This window comes from Copidosoma floridanum, unplaced genomic scaffold (assembly GCF_036245765.1).
Source record: "Copidosoma floridanum isolate Cflo_tuat_1 unplaced genomic scaffold, Cflo_Japanese_pri ptg000030l, whole genome shotgun sequence".
Lineage (NCBI taxonomy): Eukaryota > Metazoa > Arthropoda > Insecta > Hymenoptera > Encyrtidae > Copidosoma > Copidosoma floridanum.
Genome location: NW_028321907.1, coordinates 6,908,556 through 6,928,022, shown reverse-complemented (window position 1 = coordinate 6,928,022; position 19,467 = coordinate 6,908,556). Strand labels below are relative to the sequence as shown.

Genomic DNA, 19,467 nt, shown 5'->3' with positions numbered 1-19,467 from the left:
AGGAAGGTCGTGTCTCTCTCTCTCTTTTTTTTTTTTTTTTTTTTTTTTTTTCGGTTCGCTGTTCGCCATCCAGCAGGGAGAGACAGTGCACATATTTATATCGCTGCTGCACGGCAAACTTTGAAACGCAAGCGTGCGTGCGTGCGTCAGGCTATAGGTATATCTGTGCGCGCGTGTGTGTGTGGTTTTTTGCACACCATGTGTATATGTAACATTGTGTGTACTGTAACACGTGTATGTATGGTGCACGTGAATATATATATATATGCACGTCGTGCAGGAGAGTTCGTCGGCACCGGGCAATCGAGCTCCCGCCGAAAAGGCCGAAATCGCGAATGCAGGCGAGAGAAGGAGTATACATACCTACAATATATTTATATAATGGATACTTTTCTTCCTTTCCTTCTTTCGCTTACGTATTAGAATGGGCATAGATGTACCATCAAGTCCATAATATCAATTCTTTCCTCCATATGCACTCCTGAAATGTAGCGTACGCTCCTCGCGCAAAAATATATAATAATAATAATTTTAAAAAATGCGCAAGTAAGTATAGGTATGACAAACTCATCCGTACACTTGTACGAGGGTTTACGTGGCGTATAGCTTGCGAATTTCACGTCCGTGTGTCTCTCCTCCTTCCTGCTCCCTCTGCTCCCGAAGAATGAGATTTAAATTCGGGATTTATTTGTTGTACCGCGTGTGCTGCGCATTGTGTACACACATACACTATATACACGCTCTCCGGCAATAAAGACCCATACAGTGTGCATGGTGCTTTTTTTTTTTTTTTTTTTTTTTCTTCCTTTTCCTCTTCTTCCTTACCTTTTTTCCGCTCTTTTTAGCCCGATCCCTCATTGCTCGGCTCTTTCTTCTTTCTCGCAGTCTTGCTGTCGCGCGCGAGATTAGAGCACAATGTTGTTGCGCCCCGACGGAAAAGAAAAGAGAAGGGGGTTGGCGAATTTCGATTCGAAGGGGATACAAGTATATTACATGCTCACCTTTGCGAAATTGCACAAACGAATATCATATGCATGGGGTATATAACATATATACGTGACAGACGGACGACGAGCGGTCCCTCGATGTGCGTGAGAATAGTGTGTTTGTACATCGAGACGGATACTTTGGGAGTTTTTTTTTTTTTTTTTTTTTTCCGGCTCTGTTTCTCCGTCAGTAGTATATGCCGATTTTGGTAAGACGGATTTTCCGCCTTGCTTGTACTGGACCGGTTACAAGCGTTTTCGCGCGTACTGGGTTAAACTCAAATAGAGTGTTTATTTATTTATTTTTTTTTTTCTATCTGTAGATCTGCATTTGGAGATAAATAAATATTCATCACGAGTAAAATTGAAAAAACAGCCCCTAAATTAAATACTTATTTGATAGCTCGATTCGGTTAGAAAAATAATACTTGTCGGTGAAGACCCGAAGCATATGATAAACCGTGTAAATTAATAGTAGAACGAGATGGTTTTTTTTTCTCCTTCCAGTATCAGTAAGTACCATCTGGCAGTCACTTGACGCGTATACATAGCAACTATTAAACAAAAGACGACCACCCCTTGAATTGTATTATAAAAAAAAAAAAAATAATAATAATAATAATAATAAAATCCTCCGAATGGACCGCTTTCGAAAAAGCAACAAGTCGCACGGCGAGTATCGTTGTATCTTTGGGAGTTTGCACATCGCTTTGAGCGTGTACGGGGTATATACGGCAACCTTATCCAGTTAATTTTATTATCCTCAATCGAATAGTACCCACATTTTATACAAGAGTACCATCGATCACTTGTGCACGCCGAGCGAGAAGGGGGCTAGGAAAGAAGAGAATAAACGCACTTGAAACCGAGTAAAAGAATACCCACACACACCATCGATTTCAATCGCGCACGTATGCCACCGTATTCGTTCAGTACAGAAAAAAAAAAAAAAAAAAAAAACCTGCACGCTTGTAATCATAACAAGCAATTAAATCCGATTGCGCGCTCCCGAATGTATATGAGTAATCGCTCTCCACCTCGTTTGAACCCTGTAAAGACGCACCCTTCTCGTGCCCACCCTCCTTGTATTCTGTCAATCGAACACTCTCTAAGGACACCCAAATTGACCAGTGATTTTAGCTTCACTCCAAGTGAGGCGAATAAAATTTTTTTAAAAATTTTATAAAAAAAAAAAAAAAAAAACCAAAAAATTAACCACAAGCGTCATCGAAAGGAAGATTTCAGCCGATGTCTCGCAGAGTTCAGGTGGCACATGTGCGTATATTATAAACTCGAAGAGGGCGATCGAGCAAAAGGAGCCAGCCGGGCCGAGGGGAAACACGCGTTGCGAAAAAGCATCGGGCTTTTGTAAAGTACGATGCAAATGTATAGTCATAGGTATACTTACACTCGGCAAAGAAAAACGAAAGCCGCCCGGTCACGTTTCTCACATATATACCGGCCTCCATCAACACGCGTGCGCCCGATCAAAGTGTATATATACATATTCGCGCGTCGCCATTTCTCCTCGCTCGCCGCTCGCGCGCGTGTTTTTTCTCTCTATCCCCTCTTCCTTCGTTGTCCGTCCCGTCCGGCTTCTACATACATATTATATATACTCTCTTTCGCGAGGAGCGGCGGGTTTAGCTCCAATACATGTACACACACCCCACAATTACACCATACTAGTGGTGGTGGTGGTTGTAGTTAGGTAAGTGTCTGTCTCTCGCGATGTGTATATACATATATGTACATATGTATATATATAAATACACCCAGAAGGGGGATTTTCGGCGCGCATAGGCTGGCAGCCGCTGCTCCGCTGCCATTCGCGATATCCCTCTCGTAGCGCGCGTTTATATTTCAAGTGTAGATGGGAAATATATTTGCGAGCTAGTCTCGCCGTTGTGGTCGTCTCGTGTCTGTGTGTGTGTTTTTTTTTCTTTCTTTTTTTTTTAGTTTTGTTTTTTGTTGTTTTTTTTCACATTGTTAAGTGTTATTATTATTATTATTATTATTGTACATGCGTATACAAAATTGATAGTGGCCGTGTGTCGTCTGTACACACATATAATATAATCGTGCGTGGCTCCGGTCTACTCGTCGTCGTCGACAGCGGCGCTCCGGTTCTTCTACAACACATACATACATACACACACACACACACACACATATATATATATATATATATGCTCCGTTCAGAGTTTTAAACCCACGTATACACGTACGTGTGTATAAATATATACGTATACGATGTGCATGTGTGTGCCGTGCTGATGCTGCCAGCTTGCTCCGGCTGGCGGCTGGTGGTTAGCTCTGTTGTGCTTTAGCAGCCGAGCCGTGAGAGCCATCAGGTACTTTTTGCAGCCTATATACCCTATATCTACTCACATAACATATATATGTAAGTGTATAATTATGCAGTGCGAATATCGCGAATCTACTGTCGTCGTCGTCGTCGTCGTCGTCGTCGTCACCGAGGACCGCTCTTTCTCTCTCCCTTTTTCTCTCTGTGCAATATCAACCTGGTGTGCAAATTTTCTTTTTTTTCTACGTTTCGTGAGTTATTGCTGCTGCTGCTGTTGCTGCTGTTATTTTCTCTCGTTAACAAAGTTAAAAAAAAGCATCATTACATATGTGTGGGTGTGTGATATCTCGCGTGTGGTGATTATCTATAAACATGTACATAGAAGTATAGTTGGTGTGTGCAAAAAAAAAAAAAAAAAAAAAAAACGGAGCAGCAAAGAGAGAGAGAGAGAGAGAGCCTCAGAAAGTGCAATGTGGCGGCGGCGGCGTTGCTGCTGCGCCCGAGCGACATATTCGCACAAGATGGAGCCGAGCGCGAAACTCCTCCTCTCCTCCTTCCTCCTCCTCCTCCTCCTTCCTTTGGTTCTTCTCTCGTTCCTCTCTCTCTCTCTCTCCTCGCTGTCGTCGCCGCCGCCACCAATACACTCTACCACTATAAGCTCTACGTGCCCACTGTGTTTTGTCCTCTGTTGTCTTGTCTTCTTCTCTCTATACTTATGTATTTCGCTGTTGCACACACATACGTGTTTTATATACCTACCAGTGCACTTCTCACTGCAATGCATTCGCGAATTTACCCCTTTCGTACAGTGCTACTTCACTAGCAAATAACTATATGTATATGATTATACAGACACCGCAGACCGAAATCACACGAATTTTTTAAAAGCCGCCGTATTTAATACTACTTGTACACAATAAATGAAGTACTTAGTCGTCCTGCAAGCTCCGTTGTTTCCGTGTGATTTTACTTAAGTATACTCCGTGTGCTGTGCTCGTTTGATCAAAGCGATTACCTATACTTTCCCCATCGGCAATATAAACACGAATGCCCACGAAAACATAACAAGTACACCTCTTTTTAATCCATAAGTGTATCAGGTATATATCAGTGCACAATATTATTAACAAGTGTACGTATGAACGCGCCGGCAAAGTGCATGTTGATGCGTCAATCCATATATTATAATATGTGTACACATGTGTATATGTACGAGGAAGGAAAAGCCGCCACCCTCTTTTTCTCGTCACTTACATGCAGAGGCTACGCTTTTCCTCCCTACGATCTGTAGTCGTTGTTTCGTAGTTCGTTCGACCGGCTGCCGGCCGGCTTTTTTATCCCTACGGTAGCAGCGCGGCTATACATGTGAAGCGAGCGACTAAGTGAAAACCAGATAATGTTCGACGATGGAAAACCAACGCCAAAACGATCTCGGTATACAGGGGCGTGCAATTGGTTTTTTTTTTTTTTTTTTTTTTCCCTTCCTTTCCGACGATGGAAAGGAGAAGAGAACCGTCCGTCGTGCGGATGCCTCCGGGAGGCTATTGTTAGCACAGCGTCTCCTCCTTTGCGCTTCCTCAGCCACACCGCCGCTCCATCGTCGTCGTCGTCGTACCAGCACGCAGTTCGTCGTCTTTCTCTCTCTCTCTCCTCTTTTAGCTTCGATCCTCCCCCCCGTTGCCCCGCGTCGCGCGCGCGTGTGTGTATAGGTATCCGTCTTATCGGGCTGTACGTTGCACTCTCTGCCGCTTATATATACACCTACCCCTCCTTTCGCCGTCGTTGCCGCCGACTCCCGTTCGCTAAAATATATACGCTTATATCCATCTTCTCGCTTATGCCGAGTGAGTTTGTGTGTGCGTGTGCGCGCGTGCGTTGCTCTCTCCCGAAGTCTTTTGTTTCTGTCGAAAAAAAAAAAAAAAAAAAAATTGCCGACGCATCGGCTGTATACGCGATGCATAATATTACAATGCCCACACTAAAGTGACAGGCGCACAACATGTGCGCGTCGATGACTTGCGCCGTACCTGACTTGGGTGTAGCTACTATTTATACGTATATATGTATATAAATTGCATGCGGGGGGAAAGCCAGTCGGGAAAGCCTGTCTTACCATAACCTTACATTTTCCACTAGACCGTGCCTCTCTGGGTTTCAGTAGTACAGGTAAACGATGGGTTTTCCATACATTGGGTTATTGTCATTGAAAAAAAAGAAAAAAAAACAATAAATAAATAATGATAAACGTCGCGCACAATTGACGAGTTGATGATATTAATTTTCCTTTGAATTGTAGTACATGATAATAATTGAATTAAATTTTGTATAAATTGACTAACTTTGGTGTTTTGTTTTGTTTTTTTTTTTTTTTGTTGCATTTCAACTATTCCTGTAGACATGGCCGAGGGGAACGGGGAAATAAAGTCAGAGGACAAACAGTCGAAAGACGACATGGAGTACACCGAGCGAACGGAAGACTACTCCAAGCTCATACAATACGGGCTCAACGAAAAGGTCGCCGGTAACCTCGACGAAATCTACAAGACCGGAAAATTAGCCCACGTGGACCTTGACGAGAGGGCCCTGGACGCGCTCAAAGAGTTTCCCGTTGACGGAGCGCTTAATGTTCTCACGCAGTTCTTGGAATCAAATCTCGAGCACGTGTCCAACAAATCGGCGTATCTTTGCGGTGTTATGAAGACCTACAGACAAAAGACTCGCGCTGGTCAAGGCACAGCCAGTAGTACCAGCAGTACAACGCCCAAAGCACCTGATGAAGATAAAATCAAGGTGCGTTCGTGACTTTTTTTTTCCCCCTCTCTTGTTTTGTTGGGGTTACGTGTATTTTGAATCTCAATTTTCCAGATGATACTCGCAAGAACTGGCTATCCTTTGGATGTCACTACCGGTCAGAGAAAGTACGGAGGTCCACCACCAGACTGGGAAGGTCCGACACCTGGCACTGGTTGTGAAGTAAGACTGGGAGATTTTTTTTGCATAAAAATTTACTCATAATTAGTGGGTTTTTTTTTTTTTTTTTCTTTTATTAATTCATAATTATTTTTTTTGCTTTTGTCTACAGGTATTCTGTGGAAAAATTCCAAAAGACATGTTTGAAGATGAATTAATACCTCTGTTTGAAGATTGTGGCAAGATTTGGGATCTCAGGTTAATGATGGACCCCATGACTGGTACAAACAGAGGATATGCCTTTATAACATTTACAAATAGAGATTCTGCGCAAAAAGCCGTCAGAGAGGTATGTCTGTCTCTTTTTGACGTTTAAACATATGACTGTCCTCCTTGAATCGTGTACAAATCTTATCTTGTTTTATTCCCACATTAGTTGACTATTGTGTCACTACAAACTTATTGAATCTCTTGATTTGATTATTCATTTATTTGTTTATTTATATTTATTTGCTCATTTATTGTTTATCTTCAAATCATAACAAAGTTTTTTTAAAAATGTTACAAAATTGTTATTGCTACCAGAGTCTACTCTTAATTAAAATGTTAAAAACTTAAATTTTTTTTTTTTCTCTTTATTTTATAACGATTTTTTGTACTTTGGTTGGTTCTTTAAATTATGTGTAATAAAACAATCAATAATTAAGCTTCTTGTTAGCCTGTTAAACATTTTAATTAAGTGGCAGTAAATTTAAATGTGGTTTGTTCTGTGTACGTATTTTTGTTCGTGAGTAGTTGTGTTTAAGTTCTTTTATTTTTTTTTGTCCAAAATTTTCAAATAATCGATTCAGTTCTCCAATTTCAAGACAAATCTACATTTGAAGATCTTGACGAACAATCCACATAAACTACTTTGTTTAAAAAATTTTTTTTCTTTACTTTTTTTTTTTTTTTTTTTTTTTTTAATGTGTATATGTCCCTGACCATATTTATTCGTAGTTCAAGTACATACACATACTGACATCCAACTTGTATCCTGATACAAATACATTATTGTATTGTGTAATGAAGACACGAAATTACGCAATCATTAACAGTGTTCTACGGATGAGTTTCTTTTCCAGCTCTCCTCTTTGCTCAGTGGGCAAAATTGGGAGTGGAGAACCTTCCTGGACCAAAAGATCTAAGAAAAAAATATTTACGCATATATACATAAATACTTTTCAGACTAAATTGGTTAGGGGTAACCTAATTGGTCTTATACGCAAAAAGTCTATTTATTGGACAGTGACAATTTTTGTAACAAATTTTGTTTTAATCGAGATAAATTGGTTAGGCTATAAAGATTTATTTACAGGAGTGCGCGAGCGTTTTTATGAGATATAAAATTAAACATTGAAAAAACGCACGAGCACAGGCCGGTTTCCTATCTTGTGAAGAATCGAGCAACAAAAGCGCATGCTATGAGTGGAGATCCACGCCATGCTAATCAACAATTGCATTTTATTTATTTTACTTTACCATTTATTTCCATTTAATCAACATTTTGGCTCGTTAAAATTTCTTATTATTTCTCACATTCGGCCCGATTTTTTTTCTTTTTCTTCAAATATGCGAAAAAATAGAGAAAAAAGAAAAAAAATCATTGAAAATTTATCTTTTTATCATTATTGTTTTATTTATTTTTTTTTCGTGGTTCAAAATTTCTATTTTATTTTATTTATTTTTTACTCAAAATTCAAACAAAATTAGGCATGTGTGTGTTTTTTTTTTCTTCATCCCACAGCTCGATAATTACGAAATAAAACCCGGCAAGAGTCTGAAAGTAAACATTAGCGTTCCTAATCTACGACTTTTCGTGGGGAACATACCAAAGTCAAAAGGCAAAGAGGAGATCATGGACGAGTTTGGTAAATTAGCAGGTAAAGTGAATTCGAGGCGTGTGGTTACCTTATACCTTGAAAAAATGAGAAAAAAAAATTACCTACCTGTTACCTGCCTCTTCTCTACTCTAAACCTTTTTTCGTAAAACTATATTTATATAAAATTAAAGAATTTCAGAGTGGTAGCTTTTTTGATTGAAGTAGAGTTGGTCTGCATCGTTGCCTACGAGACAATATTGTTCTACTATACCTTTTTTTGTCATGTACTATTTACTATTTACTATTGTGCGTCACTATAGTATTGTAATGATTGAAGCATCGATGAAAAACGAAGACGGTTGAACGATTATCGCGAAGAGTTTCGATCAATCGAATGATGTCCTCTCTCACTGTCATCGATCTGATTGAGATTTGCGATCGCGCGATACCCTCTGCGTCTTCATTACGTTTATTTTATTTTATTTTTATTTTTATTTTTTTTTATAGATGAAAGAGATGTACTCTTGGTCAGTCTCCTTGCCTCTCGGTTTATTAGTGAACAGTAAAACACCTCTCTGGTCCAAGTCTTCTACTCCTCTCATATTAAGGTTGAGTTATGAGTTCCATAAATATGTTTGAAAAAACATTTCTTGCTCTTTTTAATATGTACAAAATTTGTACATCACAACAACCTTTTAGCAGCACAAATTAAGCAACCAACGATTTATTTCCAAACCTATTGTAGTTAGTATTGATAATATTAAAAGAAAAACAAGTGAAATATTGGAGCAAACAAAGTAATTTACAAATCACTCTTTGATGATGAACGTACGCCTTTCTTTATCTTTCTGCTCTCTGCATTTTTACAAAATACACATTATGTGATAAATATTTTCGTCGCTCTGTTCATCCTTTTTCTTTAAGCCTGAAATAACTGATTTTGTTTAATTTTTTTTCTTTCACACTTTCAAAACTTTTTCACCTAATCTCTACCTTACAACTGTTACTTTCAACTGCAGTACCATTTCTCTTTTCTCCTATTTTATGATTGCCTTTCTTTATTATGTTTTATTATTTGTTTCCATTTGTATTTGTGATATCTATAAAAACTTTAAATACGTAAGTGTCTCCGTTGCACGTATAAATTGATGACACAGAAGGTTGCTGGGCAGTGTAAGAAAAGGAAATGAAAAGAGTGACGGATAGAATGACCATTTTTTTTTTTTTTTTTTTTTTTTAAGTAAAAAACGAGAGAGAGCGTTGCATATGTGTATCTTAGGTTTATACTAAGCGTACATTTTTACGGTGCTGATATTTATTTATTATTATTTTTTTTTTCCAATTATTCATTAATTGGACGCATTGGACTTTAATTTTTTTATTCAAGATATACTTGTTATGATATATTTCGTATCAAATGTTTGAAAGTAAGATAAGATAAACCGCACCTGATAATATATTTATGAAAAAAAAAAAAAAAAAAATTTCGTGCACGTAGAAGAAACATAAATCGATGAACAAGTCAGGTATCATGAGATACTTTCTTTTACTGAACAAAACGTGAAATAGTTTAACACTTATTAGGAAACATTTGGTTTGGCAAGAAAAAAAAAAAAAAAAAAAAAAAAAAAAAAAAAAAAAAAAAAAATTCATGACTGATCCTCAAAGCATGGGGGTACTGGGAGACGTGCGTGGACCGGCTGGGGCGTGTGTGGCTCGCTAAAAAACGGACAGGCACTCCCGTATCCACCCTGCGTTTGCAGTATATTAACGAAGAAGAAGCGGAGAATAGAAATGAAAAAACCTGGCACCTGCTACGTCCTCCTTGTCCTCATTCCGGTTTCGATCTTTCTTCGTCCCCGACCGTCCTTTGATCAATTTCTCTCCTCCTCTTCCTCTCGTGTCCTCGAAGGTCACTTGAAAAAATTTAAAAAAACAAAATTTGATATTGATTACCAAAAGGAAAAAAAAATCAACAGACACAAGCGTAAGAGCACGAAAAATATATATAAACAGGAGATGACGAAACTACTGTTACTCACAATTTATTTCCCTATATATCTGTACTCTCTTATCCCACTACTGAAACACACACACGGTCAGTCACAGCCAATATAAGCCGACGAATTATTTTTGAAGTACAAAAAAAAAAAAAAAAAAAAAAAATGAAAAATAAATACAGCAGATAACAGAAAATCTGACAGCCCCCGCAAGTGTTGAAAAATGGCAAGCTTAATTGGCACTTTCCTTCCAACGTTATTCTTACAGCTGAATGATTATGAGATTCGGAAAGGGAAAAAGATTGGTGTAACCGTATCTTATAACAATCACCGCTTGTTTGTGGGAAATATTCCAAAGAATCGAGACCGAGATGACTTGTTCGAAGAGTTTACAAAGCACGCACGTAAGTTGACAATTGCCCTTAAAAAAAAAAGAAAAATAAAAAAAAATCAAACAAATAGGAAAAAGGCACTCGTTAACGTTTTTTTTTGTCCTTTTTTTAATTTAATTTTTTTTTGTTCATTTTTACCCTCACAACACAAATACAACATTGAAATTGTATGAATATCTGCAGATGAAAGAAAGAGAGAGAATTTGTGATACAACTTCCAACGAACCGATAAAATTCGTCTTTTGTGACGTAAAACTCGTGTCATCGAAATCTTGTGTTTTTTTGTCGCATTGTAATAGTAAAAAAAATCAACCACCTGTGTACGGTGATAATATAAAAACACTAACCAAATCAATATCTGTATCCCCTCTCTGTGATGTGTATATATTTTTTGTTTGTTTTTGTTTAAGTTAGTCGATTAATCACCTAATTGTGATTGGTTCTTTTCATATAAGTGTGGATTTACTAATTTCAATTTAGCACATTAATTTACTAATGAATAAACATTTCAAGATGAGCTTAGGCAGGAGAACTCGTTCAAGTATGTATATGTAAATTTAAAAAATTTATATATATATGTGTATGGAATCTAACCGTGTGAGTGAAATAATTTTCTTGCATGCTTTTAAAACACATTGTCGGGATTAAGAGATACAGAAAGGAAATTGATAGTAAAAATAATGATAATAACCAACTTACCCGCCGACTGACAAAAGCACAAATTCCCGGAGGCTAGCTGCGCGCTACGGTCGAAGGAGTAATAGATCACTCACTACATCCATGAGAACCCAAGCCAGAATTCCAATTAACTCGTGTATTAATACGTTGGACGAATTTCAAGATATTATCCCTCGTAACACGGAACTCGCTCTTCACTTCTTTTTACCAGCTATTTCTCTTTCTCCCTGTCCCTCTCTTTTTTTTGTGTGATGCTCTAACCGAGTCGTTGCAGTTCCTAATTTTTTTTTTTTTTTAATTTCTTGCATGAAATTTTTTCGATAAAAAAGGTGAGAAAGAGCATTAAACATTTCCCGAGCGATAGTATACGTAGATGGTCCAAGATCGGGTGCGGTCGGAACTTGTCACCTCATAATACCTTACATACTTTAGTTGTATCAATTAGTTGGGTGTGCACACTGCTTTTGGGTTTATTCTTTATACTTACTTCTCACTCTGTTTGTTATTATTTGTTTATTTATTTATTTATTTAGCAAGCCTGTTTTAATTCTTTTTTATTTAGATTATGTCTTTAATTTCCTGTGTGTGTTTTCAAACGGTGGAAGAAGTTGAACGTGATTGGTGTTTTTCTCTCTTTTTAATAATATTAATAATAATATAGGTTAAAGTAATGATTTCCGAGTATCATCTGCTACTTTTTTTTTTTTTTTTTTTTTTTTTTTCTAATTGTGACAATGAAAATGGTAGGTGCCACGTTACTTTGTAATCCAATAATGGAGCTTTTAAACTGAGAGGAAGGAGAGTTGAACCACATAATATATATATGTATATATATATATACATACATAAAAAAACCAATACAAGAGAATAAAAAAACTACAGTGAGACGGTGATTTCATGCTACTGGAATTAATTTTTTTGTTTTCCTCTTATTTTTTAACAGTATCGTAATGTTTATCATCACAACGAGGTTCATTTTCACATTTTAACATATACACATAGATCAAGATTTATAGAAATAAAAGAGAGAAAAACGATTTGATAAAGGTATATAGAGAAAAAATCATCACTTATCATTCATGGAGCCATCAACGTTAAATTTTGTCATCATCAAAACTTATTTGAAAACATATCAATAATTTCATTTTTACGTTATGTCATTTTCATTTCAACACAATTACGTATGATTTCGCAGTTTAGTTTTTTCATTCTCTACCCCTCATTTATTTTATTTTTTTCTTACTCATTTACGCAAACTTTTTATTTATTTATTTAATTTTATTTTTTTTCCAATTTATATTTTGTTTCAACATTCTTTGAGTTTTCACGCAGAAAACAAAAAAAAAAAAAAAAAAAAAAAAAAAAACAAAGAAGAAAAAAAAGCTTGACGCGCACATCTGTCGAAGCCCATACTTACTCGCTGCCTTTTTTGATTTTGTTCTCGCCCATTCCCTCGTACATTGTATAGCCGGCCTGACAGAGGTGATAATCTACAGTTCGCCCGACGACAAGAAAAAGAACCGAGGCTTCTGTTTCCTCGAGTATGAGTCGCACAAGGCCGCCTCGCTGGCCAAAAGACGACTCGGCACTGGCCGCATGAAGGTCTGGGGCTGCGACATCATCGTCGACTGGGCTGATCCCCAAGAAGAACCTGACGAACAAACCATGTCCAAAGTAAGCAACTTTCATTCATGACATGATATTCGCACCTTCAAGAGTTCACCTCGTGAGAAATCAATTTTTTATGTTTACAGGTACGTGTACTGTACGTGAGAAACCTGACGCAAGATTGTACCGAAGAAAAATTGAAAGAGTGTTTCGAACAGTATGGCAAAATCGAGAGGGTAAAGAAAATTAAAGATTACGCTTTTGTTCATTTCGAAGACAGAGACTGTGCCGTGAAGGTAAAATTTTTTTGTTTGTTGATTTTTTTGTTTTTGTTTTTAAAGCTATGGTTTTTATAACAATTGTTCGTATGTGTTTGAAGGCGATGCGAGAGGTAAACGGCAAAGAAATGTTCGGTTCTCACATAGAAGTATCGCTGGCAAAGCCCCCATCCGACAAAAAGAAAAAGGAAGAAATGCTGCGCGCGCGAGAGCGTAGAATGATGCAAATGATACAGATGATGCAAAGCCGCACCGGGTACGACAATGCTTTGTACGTAATCAAGTTTTTTTCACACTATTTTCATCCATCTGCATCTCGGCTTGAAATTTAATGATCTTTAAATAAACAAGCCGAGAAGCACGAATCACAAACAATAAACGAACGAAAAAAATTATTGAACATCTACTGTGTATTGCAGAGGATCACCCTCGCATCCAGGTATGATTGCTGGTCCCATGCCAGTGCGTGGACCTGGACAGGGCCCTCGTAGCACTGGTACAGGTATGCGTGGACCAATGACGCGGACCGACACTTACGGTAAGTTGACTCAACAGTTCGTACACGTGACTTGCTTGTTGATTACGAGCGAGTCAATTGTTTTCCGTTCATATTATTTTAGTTTATTAATTATTTTGTTTTTATTTTCATCTTTTACTACATGTTACTATTAATTATTTTTTTAAAAAATCGTCTTTTATTTTTACTTTTTTTTTTTTTTAATTTTTATCATTTTTTCTTTAGCCACGGGATTGAGATTATTAACTTTATGAATATTTAAACGTACTAGTAAAAAAAAAAAAAATTGTTTACATATTTACGTAGAATTTATTTTAACACGCGTAATTAAATGAAAAGTACAAATGGACAAATAATTCATTAGTACTTGGAGCTAATGGCAGTGATATTATTAAATAAATAAAAAAAAATTCTATAATTTCCCTGAAAAATATTCATCACTCATATCAATGCAACATATAAACATTCCGCATGCTTGTGAATCTCCTACTATATCATTACGTTCCTTCATACGCTTACGCGCATGAAAAGAATTGTCGGAGTGTGAATAAAAAATGGTACTAAGTGTTTGTCATCCTTCGTTTTAATTGTCCTTTGGTGATGGGTTTTCAAATGCCATGTAAAATTGGCAAGTTACTTTTATTTATTGTGTTTTCATTAAATTAGAAATACAATGATTAAAAAAAAAAAAAATTATACTATTTCGTAACTTGATAATTTATGGGTCTGTAGTGCGATATTCTCAATGCTGATAATTGACTAACGCTATAATTTTACCACAATTGTAACTAAACACGTGTTCCTTACGTATAAAAAACTAAAAGTAAATATTGTGTTAAAATTAATAATTACATAGCAAATTGTGTAGAAAAAATTCTACTTTAAATATTCTAGATGCACCTTATTATAATTTGAACATAACCAGGTCCAATCATTAACCAATTTTTGTTTCTTATTCAAACGCTAAAATGATTAAGCATGCACGTATTATTTTGTATTCTTATTATTTTTGTGCTAATCTAGCACTTTAGACATTTACGAGTAAAGAGAAGTTTGAACTGATACGTTTATTAGGCAGTAAGTTTGGTTGAGTTGTATTCAGTTTTATTTATTTTTTTTTTACTTCTAAGGAATATGATTTGTATTTTTTGATAGCGTTTGTGAAATATTTAAGTACAACGTCTGTGAACGTATCATTATTTGAAATCATTTTTTTTCAGCTCTCAAGGAATTAGGTAAGCCGCGATATATGTTAAGATTGATAAATGAGTCGTTGTGTTCGAGTGTCAGTAGCAATAATATTTTTTTTATAACTTTTTGTTTAGTTCGATAAGTTTTTAATCGTTAATGCACGTTAATTTTCATTAGCAGAAAACTTTTTTTACATTTTTTTAAACAGTATACTGTGATTTATAATGTGTATTAAGTTTCTAGGTAAATGCAAGTTAGCATGCATTAAACGGTAGAAAGGTAAAATTTTAAAAAATTTTTTTCAAACATGACTTTCTGTTTCTGATATTTTTGTGCTAAGCTTTTTTTATATTTATAAAGTGTTTTTTCTCTTATCGAAGAAAAATCCTCCAAGATAAAGTTCTCTCTAATTTTTTTTAATTTTTTTTTTACTTAAATCTGTCATGGAGTTCTCTTTTGTTTCTAAGAGGTAAACACTTATTGTTCCTTTCTTTTACATAGTTGATAACATATATTGACGGATAGCAAATTTTTTTCATTACAATAAATTATTTACTGGCATGGATTTGTTATGTCTTAATGCTATTATCGCTTAACTCATGTTACAAATTATAATGTTATGATTATTTTTAGTGAGTAAGATTTTTTGTTTATTCAAATATTTATGCGCTATTTATTATATTTATGAGGAATGTTATCTTTTTTCTTACTTTATTACAATAGAGTTTTATGTATAGGTGTTATTCGGTATATATATATATATATATATATATATATATATATATATATATATAATTTTATTTATCTATGTTATGATTGACAAAAAAATGGTTTGTAAATCTGTTGTATAAAAAAAATGTTTAAACGTGTTTTTTGCAAAAAAAAAAAAAAATTGATCTCTGGGTCTCTATTTGTAATGTGTGTTTTTATAGATTATGATTACGACTATTACGGTTATGGAGATTATCGAGGTGGCTACAGTGATCCATATTACGATGACTATTATCGATACGAAGATTTCTATTTCGATTACGCGCCGCCTCCGCCACCTGCCAGAGGGAGAGGCAGGCAGCCTCAACCGGTGGGTCGCCCTTTTTTAATCGTTTTTTCTAAACAAATAGTCATCTTTTTTACCTGTATTTTCAAATTTATTAGACGTTGAAAAAAAATTTTTTTTGAAATTTATTTCAAAAAGATAAAATATTGACTATGACGTTAATAACATACTGTTTTAATGTATTTATTACTATTACATTGTTGTTGTTAAGAAATTTCAATATTTAAAAGTACAAGTAGTTTAATTGTGGCACAGTGTTCGTGGACATCCCCTTTTGCAATGTGTTAATTTAAACACAAATTTGTACAATTTAAAAAAAAAATTATAGTACCTGTCTATCTCTCTTTATTCTCCACTAAAATCTCTCTACAAACGAAACTCAAAAATAAATTAAAAATCACACATATTCTGGCTAGTTTCTTCTCATCTTTCTCACTCTCTTTTGACTACACCTTTAGAACCGTTATTCATAATTGTTTGATACTATCCATAAAAAGACGCACTCTCGTGTGAGTGAATACACTGTGTTTTTAATACGCAATGTTTTTACTCAAAAATAAAAAATAATATGTTGAAACTACTGGAATAAAATCTAATTTGAGAAAATATTTTCCAACTAAAGTCACACAAAATGTTATTAGGACTACATACTTAATAAATAAGATAAACACAGCTTGTCCCTTTACAAGAGTTACACATTTTATAAGCATTCTGCTGGCTTCTGTAAAAAAACTAACAATTGTGAAATATCATTATGGACAATGTCATTGTCAATCAAATAAATTTCTCACATACGCATATCTTTAACATTAAAACAAAATTTTTTCTCAAATAACACCAAGCTTGTGCGTGCAATTAACCCTAGTTACCTCGTCATTTTTTATACAGTTGGCTTTGCTGTCGTTGACCCTTTGCTAAAGCAATTTGCAATTGAGTCTTAATTTTTTTTTCCTTCATTTAACAAGAATTACCTAATTACATTAGGCAACCATTAATTGTTGAATCCGTCATACTGAGAAAAATGGTTTCGTGCACTATTCTTTAAAATAGACAAATAAAAAAAACTTTTTTTTTTGGTATGAATTAGAATAATATAGGCCATTTTATACTGCATGCATAGAAATATATTTTTTATGTCACGCAGAGAGTGAAAAAGAGATTTTTTAATGTTCTCCTCGGTTAAAAATGCATATAGCACATATTTATATTTACAAACATATGTATCTACATTTTTTATACACATAATCAGAAGAGATGATTAGAGAAAAGACATCGTACCTAATTTGTATGCGTGAGACTCAAAAAAGTATGATTGCTTCAACGTTTCTGTAAGTCACAACATGATAACTAAATCCTCGACTTCGCTTGTATAAAAATATTGCAAATAAAACAGTATTAAAAAAAGTTTTTGCATTGAAAAAAAATATTTAAGTAAGCGAAAGACGGGACCATAGCCTTAACAAAGCCTCTATTAACAAACTAACACTGAATCCTTGAGACCTCGAACACAAGGCCACATTTAAAATGCTTGGAATTATTTTAAATTAAAGTGGACATCATAATATATGTGAGTTATAGTAGACCCGAAGTATGAGAGAAAAAATGCAAAATTTTTCAGCTTATAAAATTTGTGCCCAGAAAAAGCGAGTTGGAGATAACGAGATAAGGACCCACATAAAAAAAAAAAAAAAAAAAAGCGATTATAAGGAAACTAAAAACACAAAGAGGATTTCTTATGTGCTTTTTGTGATAAAATATTTTTTCAGGCTCTCGATTAATATGAGAATACTCATTGCATGTAAAAAAAAGATTCTTATATTATAATAATCCTCTGGTTTTTTATCTAAGTCGACAGATTGCAGCAAAAATTGGATTCAAAAAAGCAGAGCTGTGTCACGAAAAATATCCACGAAATCCAGCTACACTTTTATTTTTCAGCTATTTTTAGATTATTTACTCAAGGATGTCTTCATGGTTGGGGTATGATGTAATAATTACACTGGATTATTATTGAAGTATATTCCAAAACGTGAGATGCAAAGATCATTAGAGAGATAAAGAGAGATCGAGAGTGTGAGAGTAGCCCTTGAATGTATTTTGAGACACAAGGGTATCAGTGTGCAAGTCGAGAATAAACGATCAACTTTTTCTCTTGGATATTTTAATATATTTTTATCTAACTATTGATTATTTAACTATTTTTTCTTTTTTTCAGGCATTACTTATTATTTCACACGACTTGTTTCTTTTATTTTTTTTCTCCACGTTTAATTTATTATGATTTTTAATATTATTATTATTATTATTATTATTATTATTATTATCATCATTGATATTATTATTTATTTATTTGTTGGGCTTTTTCACTTCACCATTATTATTTTGACGTACAAGAGTATTTAATAGATAGTCATCTTCGTTATTTTTATTTTACATTTTCAATTCAAAGCTTAAAGTGACCAAAGTGAAAATGCTCAAGTGTGTCGTGCACAGAATTTTTCGTGGCCTTTAATGTTTCAGGAGGAAAAGTTGTTCGTCCTTGGGAGAACGTTGAAACAGGATTCAATTATAATTAACGATCAATTCATCAACATCGTGTTTCTCACCGTGAAATTAATTCTTTGATAAGCTTAAATGAGTATCTTTAGAAAAGGATTTGACAAGATAAGCTGAAATAATTTTTTTTTTTCTTCTTAATATTGATTATTGTTTGTGAGCTAAGGTGTGAGACTGGTGTTCGTTGGATAGAGGAGAAAGCAAAGTATCATTGAATATAGATATCAGGTTGAAATTTTGGCAATCAAAAGTACAGAACTCGCCGTTGCTTTATCAAAAATAAAAGAGATGAAATGAAATTGAAAAGAAAAAAAAAAGCTTTGGGATACGCTTGTAAACGCTTGCTTTATAAATTAGGCGCTTCAATGATTGCAAGTTTATGCTGCTTTTAAACACACACGCTTCTTTAGTTAACGCTAATTGTGCTCATAGCTGTATTTTATTTTTCAATTGATACCCGTGCAAACGCACGCACACGCTGCTGCTGCTGCTACAAAAGTTGCTAAAAGGTCGAGTAAAAAAATAATAATAAGCTTCTATACTGCTTACAAAGATATATCACACGCATATTGAGTGTACTTAGTAGGAGAGTGTTCGTTTAACATTTTTTATTTTATTTTTTACTTTGACAATTTATAGAGAAAAAAAAAAAAAAAAAAAAAATTGCTTCTATTTGATTAACATTTTTTTTTGTTCTAACACGCTAATTGCAAATTTTGCCGCTGCTTCTGCTAACAATCACCGCTGCTGCTATTATTACTCGTTTTTATTACGCTTTACCCCCGCATTATCCCTTCTGTGTACGATCTCGTCATTCCTACATGTTTTCTGTTTTGCTTAACAAAGTATACAAATGCTAATGTATTTGTGTATACATACCTATCCCCGCCAAGTCAATGTGTATTTGTACATTTGAATATACATGTCACCTGCCAAAAAACATCCCTGTCGCACTGTTTCTTTCTTCTTCCACACACTTCATCTTCTTCTCACGTGTGATCGTCAGGCCAGTCTGCGAACAACATCCTACATTGGGTAAGACAACTAGGATTTAAAGTGGCTTAATGCATTTTTGAAAATTTTTGGGCCAGCCCAAACTTCATGTCGTTGTTTAATTAGAAAAC

The 19,467-nt window shown here is 35.0% G+C and overlaps 1 protein-coding gene across 14 annotated transcripts in view; it reads left to right on the top strand.

Annotated features, from left to right (window-relative positions):
• Syp (synaptotagmin binding cytoplasmic RNA interacting protein) overlaps window positions 1-19,467 on the top strand; it is a 52,725-nt gene that overhangs the window by 27,492 nt on the left and 5,766 nt on the right. For 7 of the 14 annotated variants that reach the window (XM_089597035.1, XM_089597041.1, XM_089597040.1 and 4 more), the window contains exons 2-11: window positions 5,690-6,084; window positions 6,160-6,267; window positions 6,377-6,553; window positions 10,335-10,470; window positions 12,605-12,810; window positions 12,891-13,040; window positions 13,124-13,293; window positions 13,442-13,560; window positions 14,760-14,774; window positions 15,663-15,811. In XM_089597035.1, the coding sequence (XP_089453161.1) occupies window positions 5,692-6,084; window positions 6,160-6,267; window positions 6,377-6,553; window positions 10,335-10,470; window positions 12,605-12,810; window positions 12,891-13,040; window positions 13,124-13,293; window positions 13,442-13,560; window positions 14,760-14,774; window positions 15,663-15,811 (1,623 nt within the window). In that variant the 5' untranslated portion in view covers window positions 5,690-5,691. Of the gene's footprint in view, window positions 1-2,866; window positions 2,911-3,151; window positions 3,341-3,449; window positions 3,515-5,689; window positions 6,085-6,159; window positions 6,268-6,376; window positions 6,554-7,990; window positions 8,127-10,334; window positions 10,471-12,604; window positions 12,811-12,890; window positions 13,041-13,123; window positions 13,294-13,441; window positions 13,561-14,759; window positions 14,775-15,662; window positions 15,812-19,467 lie in introns of those variants that run through there. The other 7 variants (XM_089597043.1, XM_089597042.1, XM_089597038.1 and 4 more) reach the window with 6 other exon arrangements.